The following is a 24,856-nucleotide window of genomic DNA, read 5'->3' as shown; positions in this document are numbered from 1 at the left end:
GTTCGTTTGTTAGCTTTTAAGAGCTTGAAATCACATTCCCATATATTTTGCACCTACAACACAACAGAGTAAGACATGGTGAATCTTATGATACCAAATAACTGTAATGTGAATTTGGTTGCAAGTCAACCTTTAATAAAATTCACGGCCTTACTTTTTGCCTCCACTTTGAGTAGCAGATATATCAGGCAGAGATTTTTGCTGTTTAAAGATATATAGAGGTTCTTAATCCATAATTGCCTGGGAAACTTGGAAGTTTGGGGCTGGAGTGCATCATGGAATGCAAGAATATTATCACTATATACTGGCAGTCATTTATACCGTAAGTCCTCATGCTCAAGCCGCACGGCTTGTCGTTGGGCATGGCTTCTGGTTCAAGGTCATAGACCGCGGCTAAGGCCATTCTTTTAAAACTTACGTGGGGCTCAGGGCGGCTTCTCGATAAATGCGGTCTCTGCTCAGCTCCCGCGCTATAACCACAGAATCGCATTCATGATACACTTTTATGTACGGGGATTTTGGCGACCTACTCGTTTATTTTCAAGGTCATGTTTATGGAACACTTTAGACTAAAGAAGAATTTATCGCTCTAAGTCGAGATGAATTTGTGAGACATGAGTGAGAGACAAGTGGTTGAGAGCGTGTTAATACCTGCTGACATCATAGCAGAAACTATGGACAAACAGTGCAAAACAGTTCTTCTTATTCAAGAGGAGGGGATATAGCCAAACCCATCTGAACACTCTCGCTACCGAAGGGGTCAAGGATGACAAAACCTCGGTTGTTAGCCGCGGTCTGTGGGCATATGCGGCTTGTTGGTAAGGGCGGCTAGATACCACAGACGGCTTGTTGGAGGGTTATTTTTTCCTTTGTGAGTCATCTGTTTGTGAGCACAAGCCGCGCGGCTTGAGCGTGAGGACTTACGGTATATCTTTTGAAGCACTGCTTTGTTATATTATCAGAATATGTTGTACGCATTTAACATTACACATACCAAATGTTATCATAGTATGCATATGTTTGGGGTATTTTAACTTGACCATTACCAGATAAAATGTGATAAGATGGCCAAATGAACCTTTAATATTAACTACTCAACAGCCGGGAATATTTGTAATTCTGATAAGCTGGGTGATGGCTTCTAATAAAATGAACATCCTGTAACGTGAGAATTCTCAGTGTCAGAGCATCAAAACAATGTCTTTGCATTTAATGCCAGCAAAGCATGCGGATGTCAAAATGATGCAATGAGTGACTCAAAGCAGAACAATACCCTGTCAAGGAAAGGGTGAGCCATATATAGCCACAAACAAATATAGCTAACCTTAATGCCTTCACTAGCCCCGGTTGAAGTGAACACGTGATTCATATCAGCCTGATATCCGTCACGTCTCTCAATAAACTCTGCAATGTGCTTCCTGACATTTTTCAGTCCAGAGCTTTCACTATAGGAACCTGCACGTATCGCATGCATGCATGTCAATCATACAACTACCAAAACTGGAATAATAAATAACATAACTTAGTGATTGCCACAGAGTTTACCACAGTCATTGTAATAGGAATAACATTTATATGATTGATAGTCAGCTGTACATGTCTCAACAGCGTGCATAGAATAGCTGGGGGCACTAAATAGTGCCTGTCACTCACTAACGTAACTGCAAATAAAATTTGTTACAATGTTTTTATAGGTAATATTTTAATTTAATATTTTATTTAGTATTAACATTCCCTTCAAGGAACGGAAGCTAAAATAAAATTTTGAAGTAAAATGAATTATTAAACGTAAAAGGTTGATATGCAAAAACAACTAAGATTGTTTAAATTATAATTACTTGGTAATCATGCGTTGGTTGTTCATATGCAGTTAATACAGGCCTACAATCTATAAGCATGCGTTGGTTGTTCATACGCAGTTAGGACAGGCCTACAATCTAGAAGCATGCGTTGGTTGTTCATATGTAGTTAGGACAGGCCTACAATCTAGAAGCATGAGTTGGTTGTTCATATGCAGTTAGGACAGGCCTACAATCTAGAAGCATGCGTTGGTTGTTCATATGCAGTTAGGACAGGCCTACAATCTAGAAGCATGCGTTGGTTGTTCATATGCAGTTAGGACAGGCCTACAATCTAGAAGCATGTGTTGGTTGTTCTCATGCAGTTAGGACAGGCCTACAATTTAGTTGCATCACGAAATTAATAGAATATTCAAACTGTATAACATAGAGAAGAGATAAATCACCTTAGAATGTAACTTGAGCATGAGTTGAATAAATTTATTAATAAATGTACACTACACACTACGTATTTAGTTGAATACATACACAATGCATTCAACTAAATACTGTCATTTTACCAAGTGCGACGATTCCTTGTGAGATACACCGATGAAGCACTGTTTAGGTAGTAAACTGTTAAAACTATGAATATAATTTCATCTCACCAACACTGCGTCCTTTACAGCTGTCTAATACCAAATTAGCCCGCAGTTTGGCATCTTCCGGAAAGTTTGGATCTTTAAATAGATCCGGGTATACAGTCAAGGCTAAGACCTAAACAAGAATGAACTCGATAAGCAATCAGTAGTTCTCCTGAAAATAGTGAACTCTATCAGTTATATTCCATCAATGTTGGAAAAGTTTGCTCAAGTTACCGATTGGGTTCTTGATAGACACAGAACTTGAGATGTTGGTTGGTGAAACTAAGCACTTGTATTTGGTTGGATTTAGAGAACACAAACCAGTGATTTACTAACCAGTACAATAGTATCGGTGCAATAAAGAGTGATGACTTTATGTAAGAAAAGATAAAACTTACTAAGGCCGCAACTTCATACGAAGAAGTGGAGATTAAGTCAATATTGAGATATCTATCAAAATTAAATAAGTTGGCGTTCAAAATTAACCTGACATACCAGACAGCTCATGACAATCAACATGTGCAGGACACTATTCAGTTATTTTAATTTAAGAAATTAAAACCAGTAAACTTCATAGAGCATTGACAATACTGTGCACTGAAATTGGCAAGCAGCCAACAACTGTATTTGCTTCAGTGATTGGGTTTGACGAACACAGATTACATCATCAGTGAGCAAACACAATTCACTCTTTAGTAGGTCACGTATTGTATTCTATAAAGGTCCCGTACACTTGACCTCACATCCTTATGACAGATTGCAGCATACTAGGCGATTAAGAGTAGTGGACAGCTAAAGCAGAGCATTTTACCTGCCGGAGGAAGGTTAGGGGATGCTGCCCTGTAGCATGACAGTCTCCGATGTTGGCTCTCACCACTTCCTTAAATGGCTTATCTTGGCCCTACATAGATTATAAAATGAAGTCATTTTTGGTAGTAGACTGCTGGTATAGGCTAAGGTCCTCCAATATGGTAATGAATTATATCTTACATTTTCTAGCTCACTCTCAACCTCTGCAGCTAAGCCTACAATAGGGCCTCTGACTGCATACTGCATCTCCTTGACGTTTGAATTCATTGTATCGACAGTCAGTACTGCCTCCTCCTTCAACGCCATTGCTGTATGTACTGTCTGTTAAAGAGAAATTATCTTGATGCACAAAAATCTAGCTAAAAACATGAAATGGTTTAGCGAGAAATAGGAAAATCAATTGAATTTGAATTGAAATCCATTGAATCAACTAGTAATATTTTACTGCGCCGTAAACTAGCTACAGGAATGGATTTGGACATATTTCATAACAAGTTAACAACCAAAGTCTACTTAGGATATGCAAGATTCTAGATGGCCACCTCAAATTTTTCTCAGCACTTATAACTGATGAAAACAACTTTGCTAGGCAACACAACTAAAATGTTAAACTTTGATCCCATGTGCCACCTATTGAAAATGAAAGCATGAAACGGTGAACAGAATTAGTCATAACCAAGCAGAGGAGTCATGACCAGAGTTGGAAAACATCCAGCTATAGCCTTTGTTCAAAATGAACATTAAGAAATGCACTAAATAAAAATCTATGATACTTGCAGATAGACGAAATACTTTTAGCGGTTAAGGTGCTATTCCCATTGAGCAACAAGGAAGTCACATGCGTATGCTATCGCAGAGCAGAACAAATTTCATTGTTAGTTACAGGCGTTAAATATATACTATTTAGACTTATCTAAATCTACTAGTTCTTACCTGAGGCAGCAAACTGGTCCATTTCTAAAAGTAATATTATCAACAAAAGAACCAAACACACACAAACAATGTAACAATATGTAAATATTTAATATTAGTTAAACTCATATTAACACAGCAGTTCTCCTGTTGTAAAACAATAGTTAACGCGTGAGTCTAAATTATGAGATAGCGAACCTATGCTACCAAGTCCAACACGCACTTGAGTCAAGCCTTAGTTACATTTCAGACTACTTTGCAAACACCAGACCTCACAGACAGTAGAGTTAGATTAGAAACATTAGAGACATTAAAATTAAAAGCAACAAACCAACATAAATAGCAAACAGTATAACCTACATGTATTTATACATGAAATCAGAATATTCAAGCATACACAAAATTACTCCCTGAAGGCGCTTCATATATTTTATTTTCTCTATTAATGAATAATCACGAGACAACGCATTAAAAAGTAATATCTGCACTTTAGCTAAAACTAGAAAAAACTGTATACTATCTGTCAAGCAGCCAATGCTTGAATCGGTGTTTTTAGTAATAGTAACAGATAACTAATTTATAGCAAATATAGAGGTCCCTTTAAAACTTTTCCGGAAAAACCAAAAGCAATGTTTTCCTTGTCTTAGCCAACGATTTTACAACAGTCATTTATACACGTGTTAAAATTGCAACAAAATAAATACATGTAGGCTACTCCTAGTTGATGTAAAGTTTTTGATACAGAAAATGATTAGTTATGGTTATAACATCAGTTACATCACCACGTAGACTATTAGGTGCGCATAAGCACAAGTTCTAAAAAGTATATATATATAATATATTATAATACATTTATCTAAAATAGATTGTTAAATATTTATGTGATGTCTAATCAGCCTGCAGACTGTTGCGACGGTGAGCGCTGTGACAAACACGGTTAGAAGGTTACACTGACCGTAGCAAGCGATTATTACTTGCGGGATAGGTTGAGACGATTGAGGTAGGTCCACGTTGTTTATGATTATCTCCAGCAACATTTGTAATCTACACTGAATGACTTATGGTCTCTTACATTATTATAAGAAATGTGAAAAGAGATCAAAGGGAAACTGCTGGCTTTTAATACATCGAATAGTAAACGAATCACATAACGCATCAAACGCTTACATATGGGCGATATAGGTCTATTGGTGTATTGGTAACTAAGCAACATATTCTACTCGCCAAGATCAGTGTTGTATGTACTAGTAGGCAGGAATCAATTTTTTAGCTTCACAAAAAAATCATGTATAAGCTTGATCTGCCAATTGACAACATAGAAGCTGCAGCCATAGCCAGAAGACGTAACAGAGAAGCCCAAAGACAAAGTAGGATATTCAACGCAAAAACAAGAATAATTGGGGTAAGCAAGACGCTCTTCGTTGAGGCGTTATGTTGTTAAGGAAACAAAACGAATACACAAATTTAAAATTAACCTGGTTTTTCGACTAAACTCACTTTGTAAACTAGACTCTTTAAATTAAAAACAAAATTATTATGTATAGTTGTGTAAAAATGTACTAATTCTTACGTTTTCCATCTCTTGTGCCATTTAGCTAATTTGCAATTAATTTAAATAGAAAATGTTTATTTAATGCATATATCTATATTATTTTACTATACATATTAGAGTATTTGCCTAATTCTAATTATTTAGATAATAAAATTAAATTTATCCTGAAGCGATTGACAAAGCTTAGGTGTAGACCAGCCTTGGTATTTTCGACAATCTTTCGGTGATAGGGGTAGCCGACGTTTTTGTTTTTTTACGACCTAAGCATAAATGCTTCAGACTTGAGATGGAATAGACCTTTTAGGCATCCAACCTGCCTTGAAATATTTCCATACATTTAGCTTTAATTGCAGAACAAAACTGTCTTTTAGCAAATATGTGTGCAAGTCTTTCTTTTACATGCATTTCACTTATTAATGATCACTAGGATTGGCTGTAATATACTCATCGAATGAACATAAAAATGATGTATTTTTTCCGAGTTTCTAAAATTCAATACTAATTATTAATATGTAAGTGCTCAATCAATACTGCTCAAAGTTTTTCAAATTATTAATGGTTTGTAATGATCCATCCTGATATTTTCAATCTGTACTTGGTCAAGTGAATAGTATTTACCCTACTGCGGTCTTTCATCTGTTCTATCAATTGTTGCATCTAGGTCGACTTGGAATGCCTTGAACAGCAAGTCAAAGATAGGAAACAAATTGAGGAAGAAGAACGACTTAGATCTGAAGCGTTTGGTAAATTAACAATGAGCTTTTCAATATAGTCAATTAACATAGAGTGATCAGATGTTTGACATCCTCCAACAATAAGCATCAATATTATTATTATTTGAAAAAACATTTTATTAAACCCTTTAAGCTGCTGATGCCGATAGAAATGACAAGATTGCTTGCATGCTGGAGAAAAGACAGGAGGCAGACGTGAGAGAACTAAACAAAGCTTTGAATGACTTCCGTATGATGCATCAGCAACCAGATGGTAGACGCGAGTTTGACCTCTATGATCCTGATTATCTTAGAAAAGATAAGCCTGCTCGAGTGCATGATGATGACCCTAGGCTAACCATATCAGGTGGGCAAATTTGTTCTTACATCAGGGTTTTGCAAATCTGTATAACAAAGAGTCTGGCCATACAACAAGAAATGATATGAGAGCAGACATTGGTTAAAACCTCACTTCATTGTTCAATATCTAAAGAGAGTTGTCAGGAAGCAATTGGTTGCCGGAAAGTTGTATATTTAACTACCCTTCAAATATAGTAGTTCATAGCTCAGACCAAGATCCACTGTAAAAAGAGTCATAAACTAAAATTCATAGTGAGTCCAATTGCTTTCTTACTTTTGTATTGTACTCTAATCTGTGTATTTTCATGACAACAACTTTTTCCACTGCAAGCGTAAAAGCTTGGAAGAAATAATAAACCCAGATACAAAGATGCTAACAATATAAGAGAAATAGGCTAAAAGTTATGAGGTAATGATCCTATCATGTTTAAAAACAAAATCAATCTGAAAATTAGATCTTAAAGAACCACTACAACATTGAAAATATTAGCAAGTGGATCATTTGGACATGACTGCTTTAGACAGTCAGAAATGGTGCTGATTGATCCATGATCATCCCATCCAAAGGTCTATAATCCAACAATTTCTAAGGATACATTAGGTAGAATAAGAAATACTCAAACAGGCAATGTACACGTAATTATAACCTAAAACGATAAAGTAGTCGTGATTAATATCTTTGTCAACCAACAGGTCTGCAGAAATTCGATGGAGAAGACTTGAATAACAAAGCTAGAAGTAAGTATCAACAGGAGCAGCTAAGAGAGTGGACAGCTAAGCAGAAACTTGAGAGAGAACAGGCAGACGCCAATCAGGTATTAAGACAAATTAATCTACAAAACAATTAGCATTCATTTCACTCAAGACTATGAGTAATGCTTCTCCAACACGTTGTTTCCTCAGACATGTATTGAAGGAATAAAGGAACAATCAATAGATTTTAATTTTAAACTTCAGTTCCAACTTGGATTTGGAACAATACCCTGTTTGAGTATACAAAATTGAAAAAATTAGCAGGAAGTAGCTAGAAAATTGAGAAAACCTTGAAGTGCATCTAAAAAAAGTACTAATTATGTCATATGTTACGAAGAAAGGTTTGCATTACTGTGTAGAAAGAGGCAGACAGACTATATGAGCTGAAGATGAGAGAGTTGGATGAACGAGCAATGGAATTGGCCAAGGCTGAGGAAGAATGCAGACGAGCTATTAATCATGCCACCAAGGACTATAACAAGGCTCTTGTAAGTACCATATGCAATACCTAGTTCTGATAGACAAAATTTATTATACAAGAACCCAGTTTTTTTTCTTTTGATACCATTACCAACATCTTGTCTGGGAGGAGTGGAGACTCACACTTTCAGTTTTTTTTTCTTACAGAAGAAAACGCATAATCTTACATGTATGGAGTGTTCAACTACTTCTGTTGTTGCAAATAGACAGCAACATAAACACCAAATACTTGAGTGAGTGTATAATAACTCGTATGACCATCAATTTGTTTTATTCAGGAGAATGAAATGAGTGAGAAGAGGAGGCTGCATAAACAACAGGAATTGGATGATAACAACACAGAGATAGCAAACCATATCTATGGAGACATCCTCACAGAAAACCCAGCAGTAGCTCAGAGTGCCTGGGGACCACACCGAGTCATCACTGACAGGTGGAAGGGCATGAGCCCTGAACAGATTGCCCAAATAAAGAAAACTCAGGCTGACCAGATAAAAGAAAATGAGGTGTGATTTGTTGAAATTTTAGTCATAACCTGATAGAGCATGCAATATGCATTTTCCAACCCATGATTTATGCCAAAGCATGCGCATTAACTCATTGTGTACCATAGAGTTTGCTATGGCCAACAGCTGTATGGTGCTTTAGTAAACTTCGTACAAAACTTTTCTGATTAGTGTGCAATTAATTAATTAGCCTATCATGTCTGTACTTAAACGAAAGAAAACAAAGTTCTTGCATGCAATGAGCCAATAGAACAGATGTTTACAGCTCAGGCTGAGCTGGGTTTCGCTTAGCAAAAATTATCACCATTTTTCCTCCACAATGATGACCGGTGTCGAGCATATTACAGCGACCGAGGCTTCACAAATCGCAGATCAATTGACCTCTGATTATCATCTATTTTCTCATATTAAAAACTAATTTTACAACTTAATCTGAAGGACATAGATGAATATCAATATTTTTTCAGAGGCTGAGACAAGAGGAGGAGTTGAGAGCAAAGGAATGGGACAGACAGCGCGTTGCTATGGCGAGGTCAGGTGAGCTACTTGAGAGACAGCAGGAGAGAGTAAAAAAAGAGATGGCAAAACAGCAGGCAATAGACAACCGCAGGCTGGCCCAAGAGCAAAACTCTCACAAAGAGTTTCTCGAGAAAGAGGTCTACACTAACCCACCAACGGCAGCCTACTTTATGCAGTTTAACACAACTAGCCGATAAATTTACAAATGCGCGTAATTTTTACACTCGTAAGGGAAGAGATTTGCTCGGTGTGTTTTGTCACCAAGGAAGGGGTACGATATGGATACTGCAGTAGGTAGATCTTAAATGGATCTTGTTCACCTCTCTCTACATTCTCTTTGTCATTTATATAATATGATGTAGTCAGCGCTGCTGGATTCATTTTATAATAAAATTATTCTGACAAACAAAACTTATTTTGGCATTACATGAGAATGGTGGAAGCATATTTTTAATGACTGCTAATAACGCATATTAGTATTACATAACTGATCATTACAATAAAATAATTCACAACTTACTGATGGTCAGTTTGTATTTTCAAAACTGTAAAAAATAAAGCTTTATGTTCATTTTGTCGGAAATCTGTGACATCATTCAAGTACACTGTAAATGATTGATGGTATAAAACCGCAACAGAACTTTAGCCAGTAATAGAAGCCTATTCCATAGGTTTATAACATGGGACAGCAAGGCGTGAATAGAACCTATCAGAGCCCTGTAGAACACATGGACAAACTGCCTGTAAAATACCAGATGAGTTCAACTATGTGTAGTTATTACACTTCTCTGCAGCGTTGCTGAACAGATAATAGTGTCACAGATCTCATGACTAGTGTTACAGATCACATAATTAGTGACACAGATCACATAACTAGTGTCACAGATCCAATGACCCGTGTGAGAGATCCCATGACCCGTGTGAGAGATCACATGACAAGTGTGACAGATCACAAGACTAGTGTGACAGGTCATAAGACTAATCTCACACAGACCATGCAGATAACTTCCTGCTTACTCAATAAGACTGCGAACTATCGAGCATGTCATGCATGTTACAAAAATATCACCCTGTTTAATGTCAGCAAATAAAGCAGGGACAATTCTCAGTACACTGGACCATCGTCAAGGGCATCATCTTCAGCGTCTCCGAATCCCTCCCCATTGTCAAAGTACTCTTGGCAGTAGTCATTCTCCTAGAATAACAACACATACAGTTAGTCGCACAAAAGCCATACAAGTTTAATGAGTATCTAGCTTAACTTCACTAAAAGCTGTACAGAAGTGTACACAGTGTAATTAATATTCCATTCCATTTACATTCCAGCAATTTTTGACAAAGGATTACTAACCAGGTTGAAATTTTGTTCTCAGATATGTCTTTTTTATGATGCAGCTAAAACTTTAATAAGGTTTTCATGCATGTTAACTGCCCGTATGCAATAAAGCGTGATAACCCACATAAAAGACCTATTCTGTGATACACAACAAGATGAGACAACTCTTATTAAGATGTTTGACAAGCAGACTTGACACATTGTTAAGAACAAACCTCCTCTAAATCCTCTTCATCGAACTCCTCATCGCCTAACTTGTCATCGTCCTCAGCTGACTTTTCGTCGTCAGATCCTTCTTCTTCTCCTGACTCAGCCTTGACTTCATTGTTCTAACAGCATCACATATTCTAAGTTTTAGTCGCACTTAAGAGAGCTATATTACAGTACAGACTGTCTGATTGGAAGAGTTAATCGTTCAATGTGTAACAGTAAAAGCTCTACAGATCACTCCGTACATAAAGCCCAATGTACTCGACACTTTTAAACTGTTTGCCACAAGCGTAAATGAAGATATTCACCTCTCGTTTTTCTAATTCTTCAATAGTATTCCGTGTGCTATCAGAAGACGATTTAGCTTTCTTTGAAGTTTTTTTCTTTTTCTTTTGAGGCCTCAGCTCTTCAGGAACTCGGGAGTATACTGAAGTAAAAGAGAAAAACATCCTTGAAATTTAGCAAATGTAGTCAAAACATGAAAAGTCAAAGCTAAAGAAATTTCATATTGTTCTTTTGAAACAGCAAAAAACAGGCTTAGTCATATTTAAATGTTCATATCATGATCATTGTATATGTACACATCTTATACATTCTACATGTAAATATTACATCTGTTCTATACATACATATAAGGTTCATATATTACAAGTCTATATATTACATTTGTTTTATACATACATACATATCATGTTCATATATTACAAGTCTATATATTACATTTGTTCTATACATACATACATATCATGTTCATATATTACAATTATATATATATATTATATTTGTTCTATACATACATATCAAGTTCATATATTACAATTATATATATATATTATATTTGTTCTATACATACATATCATGTTCGTCTCTGCAGCAGCCAAGTTAGAAACTTTATATTTATCTGTATAACGTTTTATATCTTTTCGGGTCTCAGTAGATTTAACATAGTAAGGTGAGTCTTCCATAGACGTCTGAAAGTATCGCTTCAAGTCAATAAGATAGTTGCACTTTTCATTGTGTTCCAGGGGCAGTGGATGGTGCTCCAGTACCTGTGTATAGCGATGAACATGAGCCCTGAGATCACTGATCAATTAGACTTTGCCACTACAGTTACAAAACACCAATAGATTCCATTTAACATTATATAAACCTACTAGAACAAAAGCATATATTTTAAAAGTTTTAAAATAAACTAAAAATAAATGGTAACAAAATGAAGAGCTTTATGATGTACAACAACTGCTGCCATGGGTTCCTGATGTAGTCTCAATAGGTTAGACCAGGAATGTCAAACTCAATTGCACAAGGGGCCAAAATTCAAAACACAATCTAGGTCGCAGGCCGAACAGGATAAACATTTATTGAACACACTAAAACTAAATGTTTTTGGAACATAAATATGGATAAAAACAGAAAGGAATATCATTCTGAAACAAACTTCAGGTTAAATTGACCCGGGAAGTACGCAGCAAGGAAGCTGAAACATTGCATTATGGGATCTGTAGTTCTGTGCAATATTATGTCATCAGCGCTTCATATCGATGGGCCACAAATAACAATAATGTAAAATGATCTCGCGGGCCAGATCTGATTACAAGGTGGGCCGGATGCGGCCTGCGGGCTGGGAGTTTGACGTGTGGATTAGACAAAAGCTTGCGCATTTTTTGTCAAAACCTGAAAGCCATTAATGTATATGAAACTAGCCAAATGCCCGGCGCTGCACGAGTAATAAACAATTACCCAATGAATTTGAGTAACCCACTTTGTAAGGCTAGTAGTCAAAATATTTATTAAAACAATAGCGGTGTTTTAAGCCAGCTTAATAATCGTAATGATCAACTGTGCTAGTTAATAATCCCAAGCGCTTCAAGCCTGAGTATTCTAACCGATGTACATTGTGTCATCACAATCATTCATCGTTATGGTCATGAATGATCGTAATGTAGTGGTTTCAATCACTGGTCTTCCGACCAGGAGGTTCCAAGATCGAATTCTCTGCAAAGTGGACTGTTCATTGCTAGATGCTTATTGCTTTAACTGAACACATGGACAGACAGACCGACAAACAAAAGACAAACATTGAGATTTATGTATAGATACAAATTCTTATATATAGATTCTAATACAAAAGCATTATGAAGTAGAACCATTATGAAAAGCAGAAATCTATAGCTGCTTGTACAAACAGGAAATGTGGGAGGAGGATGAAGAGATGCAGATGGTAAAGCTTCGCCTCTTCCAAATCCAAGTGCTTCTATGTTTACAGACATGGAAGACCCTCCTCGGCCACGTCCTCTGCCTCGTCCACCCATTATGCATCTACCTTTTTGTCAGAATTGTCTACAATAAGTAACTACTCATCCAACCTATGATATTTAAAAAACAAGTAGTTCTGACATGTGAATGAATTTTAGTTGCTCTGTGTTATGAAACTATGGCTCCTAAAGTTATGTCAACTGACCAAATATGAAATAAACCTAGCTATATGCCTTTCCCACTAGCAGTTTGTTTAACAGTTGCGCATTTTAATGGGTTGTGAATTGTGAATGAAAATATTCAAGATCTGTGTTTATCAATAAAAAACAGTCAAATTGTCACTTTCGAAAGCACTTTAAATTAAGGCGCATATGATTGGGGGAAAAAAGCAAAAGTTCTTAGTGTTTTGTTAGCATCCTCAAAGAGTTATTGCACATTATCACTTTAAAATACTAGACAATAGGCTTGGAAGAGGCTACACTATGAAGCAAAATGACTGCGCAAAAGATGGTCAACTGCTAGTAAAAGTTGTAAAGCCATGATATGCTGTGACAAAGTTAGAGGAAACTTTGTTTTCAACAACAAATTCAACATATTTTTAGTTGTTAATTATCACACCTAATTATACGAGACTGTCTAAGCTGACAATATTTTTGTGAGGAATGATCAAACCGAAACAGGGTACTAAAAATATGGAGCTGGGTACTGAACCTGAAATACAGAAATTGAGGTGCCTTTGCCAAATAAATCAAAATGAAAGAGTTAACAGGTAGCAAGCACTTGAAAGTAACATGAAAACAAGAAAAAACAGCACTACTGCCATACGCAACCAATCACAAGTCTGAAGAAAAATGATGGGAGAAGTTTTCAACGTCAGTGTGAAAAACTCTGGTATCTCTATGAAAGTGCATAACAAAGACCTAAAAGGTAATCAGGCCAAAAAAGTAATGACCAGTAACTGTTAATAATGACTAAAACCTTTTTAATGAGGGAGTTTAGATCTAATCTAATCATTAGTTTACAATTAATCTTCACCTAGACTGAGTCTTTAGAGGTGATGATGTTAACGTAGACTGGCAATGGGGTTGAGAAAATTCAGTGAGAAAGCTAAAAAGGCACAAGCCATGACATTATCTTTAATAAAAGCCTGAGAAAGTTGATAAGAAGTAAACCGTTTGAGTTTGGCATCAAAGTGTGCCTGGGCCAATACCATTACATTACGACAAAAATGATGACCTTTTAAGAGATGTGGATGTAGCAGTCTATACGGAGGGCAATAAATTAGTTACAGAAAGCAATAAATTAGTTAAAAGAATATAGCAAGAAAGTTAAAAACAGTAAAGATCACTTGAAAATATTTGAGCTAATATTGAAGAAATGTGAGTTTAACGAAGGTATTAAAACTATTAATGTTAATAACTGAGGTCTGACAACATTGAAGAACACTGTTATATGGAAATTTCACTAAAACAAGATACCAACAGGGAATGGAGTCAGACCACTGGATATACATACAATATGCCATTGCTTAGAGCAGTGGTTCCCAACTACCTTGGAGCCATGGACCCCCTAAGCTCATTATCTAAAAGTCACGGACCACTTTATAAACATCATATTATATAGTGTTTATAACAATGACAAAAATGATGACTTTTGAGAGATGTGGATGTAGCAGTCTATACAGAGGGCAATAAATTAGTTAAAAGAACATAGCAAGAAAGTTAAAAACAGTAAAGATCACATGAAAATATTTGAGCTAATATTGAAGAAATGTGAGTTTAACGAAGGTATTAAAACTATTAATGTTAATAACTGAGGTCTGACAACATTGAAGAGCGCTGTTATATGGAATTTCACTAAAACAAGATACCAACAGGGAATGGAGTCAGATCACTGGATATACATACAATATGCCATTGCTTAGAGATATTAAGACACTGACAAAGAATCGAGTAAGGCCAGAAGATATACATGCGATACACACAACGGGAAGGGCAGATAGTGAGCCACCCCAGCAACAAAACCCCTGAAGGCATCCAAAGTTCAATTATTAAAAATCAGCAACAAGCTAATTAGAAACTTCAAACTGAGAAGAATCAACCACAGAAGATGAGCAAATCACATATCAGAGAAACCACCGAGTGAAAATCCATTCCCTTTCCAGCTAACACCGTACATTGAAAAAATAACTTGAATATACCATCTCATTATTCTGATGAATTTGCCTAACATACACAAGTGCCAACAGAAGCAATATTACACAACTACAGCATTCGCCCACTAAAACAGCATTCATCGAGGACAGTGCTTCCTCAATGACCAACCTCAGTAACCTAAAGACAAAAGACACAAACCTGAACACTTATACATCTGCTCTCAGGCTAATCAAATGCCTATAAAGAAGAACAATTATAATAGCTCATTCTCTTTTGACATTGAAATCTTGTAGACGTACTAGACAGAGTTCAAAGGGCAGATACGGCCCTTGCCATAAGATATATTTTATTTTACTTAGCTTTTACTACTTGTTATTATCTTTGCTCTATTCTAGGAATTTGTTACCCATGTATTAAGTTTTGGTTATGAGAATAAAGAATATTTCTATTGCTACAGTTAACATATGAGAAATAGCATAGCTAGACTTGCACTAAAGAGCTGGGTCAAGTTCTGTAAATTGAACTCTCAACTCTTGACAGCCAAAACAAAACAAGGCGTCTTGCCTTTGAGTAATTAACCGTAAATACTTAGCATAGTATGAAAAAGCAAGAACACAGTGGGTACTAATCAATGATGTTAGTGCGGTGTTCAAGTGAGTAAATTTCCTAAATACCACACATAACAACACTGTTATTATTCAGTCCAAATAGGCAGTTTCACAAAACTAGTAAACTTCATACATAAGGTTGTCACGTTATTCTTATGTTAACTTTTGAATTTTGCTTTTATCTTATTACGGTTGCATACATTATTACTACAAGACAAATTGGCCATTCCTTGGCACATATACTAAGCACGTTGAGGTGAAGCTCATGCATAACGGCCTACCTTGGGTAATAATACTTTTGTAAGGATATATTATAGCTGACCATGAGCATGTTTTCTGATCAGATCAGATTGTTCTCACTGAGAGCCTCTGAAGGCAAAAAGACGTGAAAACTCAGTTTCGAGAACTTTTTTTGTTTATCTTTTACTTTTATTTATTTATTTTTATTTATTCTTTATTATATATTTATTTATTGACAAATATACATATACAAATCTCTCCAGTTAAATCAAAGAAACTAAACATCTGCACACTCGACATCCCCTCGAAGATCCCTAGTTGTTTTTGGTCAAAAGGAGTGAAAATATTGCCCTGATTTTATAGATGGCATGTAAAATTCCCTATTTTGTCTTGTATCGTGCGGGTTATTGGGAAGAGTAAAAATGTTTTGAATAACACCAGAACTCAACACTTTGCAATATAGTTTTATTCGGGCATCTTTTCTACGCTCTTGTAATGATTTTATGTTAGTGCTTTCCCTTAATTGTGAAAAGTTTACTGGTGATCTTATGCGGTGAACGAATTTCATACATTTATTTTGGATTTTCTCAATCTTTTTGATATCTTTTTTTAAATGTGGGTCCCACACCAGGCAAGCATATTCAAGGCCTGATCGTATCAGAGTCTTGTATGCCACTAATCTTGTCTTAGTGTCAGCTGTTTCAAGAACTCTATGTAACATTCCTACTAGTCTGTTAGCTTTTGATGTAATTTCATCTATGTGTTTTTCCCATTTTAATTTACTACTCAGCTCAACTCCTAAATATGGATTAGAGTCAACATTTGTTAACTTTACATTATGTAAATAGTAGTCTTGCTGAGATTTCAATTCACCAATGGAAAGAACTGAACACTCTGAAGCATTAAAAGAAAGTTGCCAGATGCGGGACCATTCCTCGAGTCATTAAATCTTCGTTTAAAACTGCACTCTTACTTCTTACATTGTACACAAGGGCATCATCTGCAAACAGACGACATTCCGATGCTATTTTGCCTGGCAATTCATTCACATAAACAAGAAACAGAAGTGGACCCAAAACCGATCCCTGAGGGACCCCAGAGAGAACATCGCAAAAATGTGATTCAACACCCTCCACTGAAACAAATTGCTTCTTACTAATTAAAAAAATTCTAATCCATGATATAAATATACCCTAGGACACTTATATTTCGCTAGTATTTAGTTTCGTGAGTAGCATACAGAGTAAAATTTCGCTGCAACTTAATTTTGCAACTCTGATGAGTGCAAAAATATAATGATGTGAAAATAAATGCAGTGGAACAAACATAATTATATTCCTCAGGTCCAGTTCGCCAAAAAGAAAAATATTTCATTTTGGGACTAGTTTGTAATTGTGAACCGCTGGTAGAATTGTATGGCCGAGATCGATAATGCAATGTGATCGCTTGCTGCCATTTGTTTCTTGGACTACTGTAGAATGGAATTTAATTACGCTGAAAACTTTAACGTTTTTGTCACAATTTAGCTTGTTTTTATATTAATGTATTTTAATTTTAACGATCAACGGTGTTGTATATAGGTATTAATTTTAACGTTTTCCCAAACACTCAACTGCTGCTAATAATTGCTGAACATCTTTATTACAGTAATTACAAGTTGTATACAAATACATACATGATACAGCTACTAGTAATACTACAGCTACAGATACTAGCACAGTGTGTAGTTACTATAACTTCTTCTTTTCCTTTTTTATTATTAGTATCTATCAGAGCTAACTCTTTCTCTATTGCCTCATCTTCTGAACCATTACAAGTTATTGAAGAGGTGTCAGTGGTGAATCCAAACCATTCCAGAGCCATGCTGCTTGTGTAGTACTGTGAGTGTCAGTGTGTCTTATTTTCTTTCAACACGCGATGCTCACTGCATTGATTGATGTCCCCAACAAACGTTAACGCTACTAATGCGTGTGCATTGACATTAAATTCCTATCATTATAAATCATTCCTAATGGAAAAATAATCATAATCAATTGCAACGTAATATACGCAATAAATTTTGACAGTCAAATTATTTTGTTGGTTTATATTTTAACAATGCTATAGTGGTCGTTAAGAACGTTAAAATAAATGTCGTTATAAAATTCCGTTCTACAGTATCAATGAACAAAGCTATTTAATTCCGCGTTTTCGCTCGTTCGTTATGATAGTTTAGTTTCGCTCATGAAATTTTCGTGAGAGAATGACTCCGCGAAAACGCGAAAGTTAGATGAGGCGAATACATAAGTGTCCTAGGGTAGGGCGAACGCCAAGGCTTTCTAACTTGAATAGCAATTTCCGATGATTTACTGAATCAAAGGCCTTCAAAAAGTCCAGTATCAAAACATCTGTGATATGATGTTTCTCTTTATTTAAAGCTAAATCATTGAAAGTATGGATCAGTTGTGTCTCACATGATCTGTCTTTACGGAAACCATGCTGAGAGTCACACAATATTTTGTTTTTATCAAAAAATTGATGGATGTTGGAAGCTATTATGTGTTCCAGTAACTTGCAAGTAATACAAGTCAATGAGACAGGCCTGTAATTGTTTGGTTGCTTTCTATCGCCCTTTTTAAAAATTGGTTTCACCTTGGCAAGCTTCCATATATCCGGAAGAGAGCTCGAGGTCAGAGAGTACTTAAATATTTCAGTTAATGCGTGAACAATACAAGCAGAAAAAGTCTTTAGAAGTATGCCGGTTAGATTGTCTGGCCCACATGATTTAGCAACTCTAATGTCATTGAGAACTTTCAGAACGCCTTCTTTTTTTATTTCAAAAACAGAATCATCTACATCATATTTCTCAAAGTCAGTTGGCACAGGTTTATCGTCGTCAACGACAAACAATGACTGAAAAAAGCAGTTAAGCATATTAGCTTTTTCTGTTGATGACTTTGATGTAGATCCATTTAGAGTTAGGTTGGGTATAACATCACAACCGTTGCTCTTTGCTTTTTCAAAGTGTCTGTAAAATACAGGTGTGTTTTGTACTAATATAAAAAATAATACTCAAATAAACACAATATTGATTGCCACTACACATTCAGACCTGCCAACCCAAGAGTGGGGCAATGCGTGAGATTTGGTTTTGGGGCAATTGATGTATCAATGATAGTATATATAAAATTGTGGAAATTGGGGCAAAAATCTCACGCATTTTCATTTTTTCTTTGGAGTGATTGCGTTAGTCTCACGCCCAATGCGTGAGAGTTGGCAGGAATGTACACATTGTATGACAAGAAAACTATAAGATAAAATCGGGAGATTTGATAACGCGAATGTGCGCATTAACGGAAGCTCATTAAAAACTTTCCTCACTGAATCATTAAAATAACCAACGATCTTCTAATGTATTAATCTCTTTTAGCGGACTTTTCACAATATACCATTTTATAATTTGTAGTGATGATTTTTTGAAAAGAGATCAATGATTTAGTTGCGAGGTTTATAAAAGCCAGGGTTATGATTCTAAACAACATGGCCGTCCTATGCTCATTCCGTCAAACCTAATGTCTAAAGGTTTCACATGAGACAAGTGTGCACGTGCGTCAAGGTATGTATACATACACTTCTTTTGCATTAATTTGTTGATATATTTATAAAGTTATTATATAGTTCATCTAAATACTTTCCTATAAAATTAGTGTCGAACCATTCACTCTGTTATACAACACTTCTAACATTGACTAACACTTTTAATAACTTCTGTCGAGACATTCATTATGTTACACAACACTTTTAACCAAACACTTTTAACACAACACTTTTAACACAAGACTTCTAACACACTGCTACAAAGCCTAATTGCAATGCAATGCGACACATACTATTAAACGTTAGCTAATGACTTCAATTTATGAAGCGCATCACACGTTCATGTTTAGCGTGTCCGAAAGAAGAAGAGGTAGGAGAGGAAATCGTTATAACCCTCAGTGATTGACCCCGTAAGTTGGCTACGGTTTTTATGAATAGTAATGGTTGACAACTAAGGAGAAAACACATTACAATTGTTTTTGGTACTTTTAGATTTTTTGCATGTTTAAAAGTCAGAAAAGCTGAATTTTAAGCGATCATAAACTATACAACGCCTTTCAGTCTGTGAAATGTGTACACACCTATGTTTTGCTTTCAATTTGTTTTGTTGTCTTCCATAGGCCTTTGCAGTTGAAACTGCAATCGTCAAATACTTTTCAGCATATTTAAAACATATGCTTAAAACACAGGTGTTTAATGATAAGCCAGATGTTTTCTGCACTTTCCAAAAAATTCAAATCTACAATGAAAATGCAGTCTGCAATGTGTGCTAAAATAGTATTGTAACACATCGAGAATTAACATTTTTAGACTATTAGGTTTTTACTATTCAATTTTTATGTTTATGGCTTTAGTAAAATGTCTGTGAAAAAATTAGCACACTTTAAAAGGTAATAAACATTTGTAAGATACAAGTCACTTTTTTGGGAAGTAGAGTAGATTATCGGTGAAATGAAAAAGTGGATGACAAATACACGTATGCTCAAACAAAAACACTGTGGCTATTTGTTAGGGATAAAGCAATGCAGTCACAAGAGAATTGTAAACATATAAAACGGAAATGAAAATTTTGCTTTTAATATGCAATGAGTTGTATTGATTTGCTTCATTATTTTTTGTTATTTTTATCTAACTGACAGGAGTATTATTTTTTAGCATTATACAGAAGAAATATTGGATTTTAGTCATCAATCAACAAGTTTTTCTATCCTATTTTTAAGTTTTTATTAAAAATACAGGCATATTACTTAACATGTATTGTATTGTCACGCCTTATTTCTGCTTTTGTAATTATCTGTCTGCTGGCGCTTTCTAATTTATTTTTGCTTTTTTTATTTATTTTAGTGGTGGATGACTAAAGGGGATGTATTTTACTGGAATCATGCAAACTGAAACATAGCTCAACTTCAACATCCAAAACAATCTCCTGTTACAAAAGGATTTAGAGGCTTCACAATGGCAGATAGTGTGCAGGAAATGTCTTTTCAAAATGTGGTGGATACAATATTGAAACCTCAAGGTATAAAAGTTGGTGGTTTCCCTGATGAGTTATTCATAGGTTTAGAGGAAAAGGATCGTGAGCGATGGCAATGCAACATCTGGTAAGTTGAATTAAATTGTGTGCAACATAATGATGCTTTCTACATTGGTATCGTTTATTTATTACTTGCACCTTATAAGTATTCTAGTATGATTTTTATTGATGCCTGTGATTGCTTACAGCTATCTCGTACTACATGATCCTAGAAAATGTGACAATGATCACAAGTTTTGCAACACATGTGTGTTCGCCTGGTCCATGACCTATGGAGCAAACAGTGACAAGTGTCCTGTCTGCAGGAGTAAGCAATTGGAATATTCTAAAGACTCTCAGACCGCTACAGAGATCTCTCTCAAGTGGGTAAAATGTCCTGAACCTGGCTGCGCTTTGCGCTGCACACTTGCTGACTTTCTTAGACACAGTCATGGAATCAAACGGTTTGCCAACAGTGACTCAAACGCTATGGACAATGTGAGACAGACCAGGCGTCCACCTCCTATAGGTGCACTGCCAGCTGGAGCGGATTTAGTCTTTTTGCCTACAGTTAATAGGGGCAATGTCACGGGACAAGGACCTGTAAGAGAGGTCAGTGAAGCCTGATTTCTTTCATTTATTTGCTTACTATTGTGTACCGCTTCCTGTGCTAAGCAATTCGCAATGCACAATTTGGGCTTTTGCTTTCTAAAATATATTTTTTGTTGCATGTTTGCTTAATATTTATAATCTATCAGTTGTCGGTATGTAAGTTTGGAGACACTTTTTCATTTAAATATGCGTTCTAAAAATTCAGATTACAGACCAGTTGTATAAATTTTTTTGAATTCGTTTGTGCAAGTACACAGCTTGAATGAGTTCTGAAAGAAGTTTCTGTCACTATTTTAGGGTCGGAACTTGCTGCAAGACATGCTTTTGGTGCTACACCTTGAGATGGAATTGAGACGCAGGGCCATAGATCGATTCTCATCTGTTGCTGGAGGCGGTGAAAGAGCGACCAATCAGACTGAGCGGGATCGCCACATGGCTGAAGTATTGGCTATACAGGAACAGATGCAAGAAATCACAGGCTTTCTTAATATCCTTTTCAGTATTCCACCTCCGAGAAGGTTAGTTGTCTGCTCTACTCATTCTTGGTTTTACTGTAAAAAGTGTCTATGAATTTCTCTAGCACCACCAGTTTTGATTTTTGCATTGGAAAGTTTTAGTTGAACACTAATAAGTGGTTAATAGCAGGTCATAAAATAAAACTGGCTTTGCTAATGTTTGCAGTCGAACAAATCGTGGCCTCACACCCTTCCCCAGACAGCCAAATCAGGATCAAAGCAGCACAGACAGCGACAGCGACTCGAGTATGTCAACTGTTGACGTCGCCTCAGAATATCGACAATCACAGCGTGGCATCCAGAGACGGACAGGCTCACTAGTAACTGGAAATCGGAACACAAGCGGACCTTCCATCGGCAGTACAACAGTAGCTAGTCTCCCGCGATCTCTCAGCAGATTAACTAGAAGGTCTGAGATAAGACAAGAGTTAGACCGCATAACTAGTCCTTCTAGCTCGTCCATTTCTACTCAAGCTACTGCTGTGACGAGCACCACGGCAGCGAGCACTGCTACTAATATTATTGATGTCAACAACAACCCACTGACCTCGCCAGCAGCAAATGTTCCGACATCTGTTGCGACTGGGTCATTAAGGCCTGTACAGATAGGTGGGGAAAGACATGCCACCACCTCTCAAGATAGAAATGAAACTTCACGTTCTCCAGTCGAATCACAAAATCGTGTGACCTTGCCTCGGCCTAGCTCAACATTCCAGTCGGCACTAGGACAACTACCACCGATACCCAGCAGTTCTGCTTCTGCCACGAGTACCACCTCAGCTGCTTCTGGTCTTTCCTCAAGTTCCACAACTGTAACCACCACCGCTGTAAGTATTTCCTCAGTAGGTAACTTTTTTTCCGTTCCATTTCTACGAAAATCCTCCTCTACTCGGGAATAATACTCATCTCGGGAAATTGTCCATAGCAAATGTAACCAGAAACCAACTGGCATGCAGCGTGTTATTTCATGTCAGCACTCACTCTGTCTACATACTTTGAAAATCTTTCAGGCTGTTTGGTTTGCACGCAGCATGAGCAAGTCGTTGTACCAAATATTCCCAATGATGTAACTTTACTAAAGATTTTACTAACTATAGCTTGATCTAGATGGAGCCATATTTTAAAAATGGCTGTATACAGTAGTTGACAGGTCATACTCAGTTATATTACAACATGGATAACTTAGAAGTTGTTATTTTTCTAGCTTATCAAACTAAACCATTGCTAACTTTATTTACATATATATATATATATATATATTAATATTATTTATATCTATATCATTAATATATATCTATATCTGTTTATATATGTAACTGAAAAACTATTTAAGCCCTCTATCATTGTGACTGAGAGATTACTGTGCCTACAATATTCTCCCAAAGGTTAACGCTATGATGAATGAATCACTATAACCAGAAGTTTGAAAAAATTCAAACAAGTGAAAGCAAACATTAATGATAAGGGCAATATTTTCTTCAAGAAAACATGTTCAACTAAGCTCTGTGTTTAAAGTAAACTAACACACCATCAAATATCTCGTAGAATGTTAAGTTTAAAGTGGAAAGCAAGCTAATTTTAGCTAAGATATTTTGATAGATTCGAGTGGAAATAATAAAGTGCTTATAGCAGTGACTCACGTCCCAACTGAACTCAACAAAAAATACTTGTTGTTGAAAACTTCATATACTTGTCTTATTGCGGAACAACTATTAGTACATGTATAAAACTTTGTTCACCAAATATTTTAAGAAAAATTTTTATAATTTACCATTGAAAGCACTGCATGTTTTATTACTATATCTTATTATTGATCTTATTATTTATTATTATATTTTATTACAATTTATGATGTGTTGTATCACAGTATCACTATACTTAATAGTTGAAACTAAAATATTTATGACGAGGAGTATATGAAATATATACTGTAGACCACCTCCAGTGCTTCATCCACTCAAGCTATAAGCAGCAGTCTTGGTACGACTCCAGCACCTCATAGGCGTCCTGCTCCACCCGCGACTCAAAGTAGACCTCTCAACACTAACCGAATACGTCGGCGCACTGTTTCTTCAAACAATCAAAACCAAGCCACGGCCTCGGGTACCTCTTCTCAACAAGCCAACTCTAGTGCTAGCAACAGACAGGCTAGCCAAAATTCTGCTGGCAACTCACAAAATAGCCAACAGAATCGATCCGGTCTTCCTTCTACATCAGGGGCCTTGTTACGCGCCCGCAGGCGTAGTGAAATTCAGCAGCAAATTCATCAAGATATCTTTAAAGATGACAACAATTGAGGTTTTATTTAGTTAGTCGATTTACTAGGAATTTATAGTTTTTTTCGCATCATTACCTTTAAGTATTTATATTAAGGAAATCTACAAATTCCTTAATATAAAACGATTTTAGATAACATTTTTGAGCTTTTTATCGTGTTTTGTGCAAAAAAGCACCAGTCAGTTTTATCTACTGGCTACCCTTTTTATGATCGCATGTTGGCAAATTGTCAAATTCAGCCACCCGCTTACACCGAGCGTGCGTAAAGATTATTTTGTTACATTATTTTTGTGAACTATTATGAATTATTGTATGTATTGTAGTCCCTAACCCATTTAGTTTCTTTATTGTTTTGTGCTAGTTGAATAAACAAGTTGTTAATACCACGTGCTTTCTTCAACGTCATGCACCCACGAGCCCATTATTATTGCTCTATGCCTTCTCACTCTAGTCGTAACACAATTACCATTGAACCATTCCTCCTGCATATAGATATGAACAATAAGTCATGTTTGCTGCCTGTAGTCAAT

At 36.1% G+C, this 24,856-nt stretch overlaps 4 protein-coding genes across 4 annotated transcripts in view; 2 read left to right on the top strand and 2 right to left on the bottom strand.

The window, feature by feature from the left end:
* Positions 1 to 5,112, bottom strand: part of LOC137392314 (alanine aminotransferase 1-like) — a 31,120-nt gene extending 26,008 nt beyond the window's left edge. Inside the window, exons 1-5 of the mRNA XM_068078994.1 lie at positions 4,995 to 5,112; positions 3,413 to 3,553; positions 3,234 to 3,323; positions 2,447 to 2,555; positions 1,325 to 1,455 (exon numbers count right to left, since the gene is read on the bottom strand). Of these exons, the coding sequence (XP_067935095.1) occupies positions 1,325 to 1,455; positions 2,447 to 2,555; positions 3,234 to 3,323; positions 3,413 to 3,538 (456 nt within the window). The 5' untranslated portion in view covers positions 3,539 to 3,553; positions 4,995 to 5,112. The remainder of the gene's footprint in view (positions 1 to 1,324; positions 1,456 to 2,446; positions 2,556 to 3,233; positions 3,324 to 3,412; positions 3,554 to 4,994) is intronic.
* Positions 5,113 to 5,391: 279 nt separating this feature from the next.
* LOC137389573 (RIB43A-like with coiled-coils protein 2) lies at positions 5,392 to 9,491 on the top strand. The gene is made up of 7 exons (XM_068075621.1): positions 5,392 to 5,546; positions 6,358 to 6,439; positions 6,564 to 6,776; positions 7,463 to 7,584; positions 7,882 to 8,010; positions 8,281 to 8,508; positions 8,976 to 9,491. The coding sequence occupies exons 1-7, from the start codon at positions 5,430 to 5,432 to the stop codon at positions 9,222 to 9,224; spliced, it is 1,140 nt and encodes a 379-aa protein (XP_067931722.1). The 5' UTR covers positions 5,392 to 5,429; the 3' UTR covers positions 9,225 to 9,491.
* Positions 9,492 to 9,543: 52 nt separating this feature from the next.
* LOC137389574 (DNA-directed RNA polymerase III subunit RPC7-like) lies at positions 9,544 to 12,913 on the bottom strand. The gene is made up of 5 exons (XM_068075622.1): positions 12,760 to 12,913; positions 11,427 to 11,622; positions 10,882 to 11,000; positions 10,579 to 10,692; positions 9,544 to 10,222 (listed from the first exon to the last, which is right to left on the bottom strand). Exons 1-5 carry the CDS (start codon positions 12,883 to 12,885, stop codon positions 10,133 to 10,135), a joined length of 645 nt encoding a protein of 214 aa, XP_067931723.1. The 5' UTR covers positions 12,886 to 12,913; the 3' UTR covers positions 9,544 to 10,132.
* A 7,941-nt stretch (positions 12,914 to 20,854) lies between these two features.
* Positions 20,855 to 24,559, top strand: LOC137390757 (uncharacterized). The gene is made up of 5 exons (XM_068077079.1): positions 20,855 to 21,010; positions 21,132 to 21,534; positions 21,832 to 22,052; positions 22,216 to 22,876; positions 23,984 to 24,559. Exons 1-5 carry the CDS (start codon positions 20,865 to 20,867, stop codon positions 24,344 to 24,346), a joined length of 1,794 nt encoding a protein of 597 aa, XP_067933180.1. The 5' UTR covers positions 20,855 to 20,864; the 3' UTR covers positions 24,347 to 24,559.
* The last annotated feature ends 297 nt before the right edge of the window (positions 24,560 to 24,856 follow it).

The sequence above is a fragment of the Watersipora subatra genome, chromosome 3, assembly GCF_963576615.1.
Source record: "Watersipora subatra chromosome 3, tzWatSuba1.1, whole genome shotgun sequence".
Taxonomy (NCBI): domain Eukaryota; kingdom Metazoa; phylum Bryozoa; class Gymnolaemata; order Cheilostomatida; family Watersiporidae; genus Watersipora; species Watersipora subatra.
This window is presented reverse-complemented; position numbering and strand designations above follow the sequence as displayed.

What these genes read in the sequence shown, in the direction of transcription:
- LOC137389573 (XM_068075621.1), top strand. Translation starts at nt 5,430, where the DNA reads ATGTATAAGCTTGATCTGCCAATTGACAACATAGAAGCTGCAGCCATA. An exon ending in CAAAAACAAGAATAATTGGG is followed by an intron (nt 5,547 to 6,357) that starts GTAAGCAAGACG and finishes TGTTGCATCTAG; the next exon opens with GTCGACTTGGAATGCCTTGA. An exon ending in AGGACTATAACAAGGCTCTT is followed by an intron (nt 8,011 to 8,280) that starts GTAAGTACCATA and finishes TGTTTTATTCAG; the next exon opens with GAGAATGAAATGAGTGAGAA.
- LOC137389574 (XM_068075622.1), bottom strand. Translation starts at nt 12,885, where the DNA reads ATGGGTGGACGAGGCAGAGGACGTGGCCGAGGAGGGTCTTCCATGTCT. An exon ending in ATCCTCCTCCCACATTTCCT is followed by an intron (nt 11,623 to 12,759) that starts GTTTGTACAAGC and finishes CGCTATACACAG; the next exon opens with GTACTGGAGCACCATCCACT. An exon ending in ATGAAGAGGATTTAGAGGAG is followed by an intron (nt 10,223 to 10,578) that starts GTTTGTTCTTAA and finishes TTGTTATTCTAG; the next exon opens with GAGAATGACTACTGCCAAGA.
- LOC137390757 (XM_068077079.1), top strand. Translation starts at nt 20,865, where the DNA reads ATGGCAGATAGTGTGCAGGAAATGTCTTTTCAAAATGTGGTGGATACA. An exon ending in GACAAGGACCTGTAAGAGAG is followed by an intron (nt 21,535 to 21,831) that starts GTCAGTGAAGCC and finishes TCACTATTTTAG; the next exon opens with GGTCGGAACTTGCTGCAAGA. An exon ending in CAACTGTAACCACCACCGCT is followed by an intron (nt 22,877 to 23,983) that starts GTAAGTATTTCC and finishes TATATACTGTAG; the next exon opens with ACCACCTCCAGTGCTTCATC.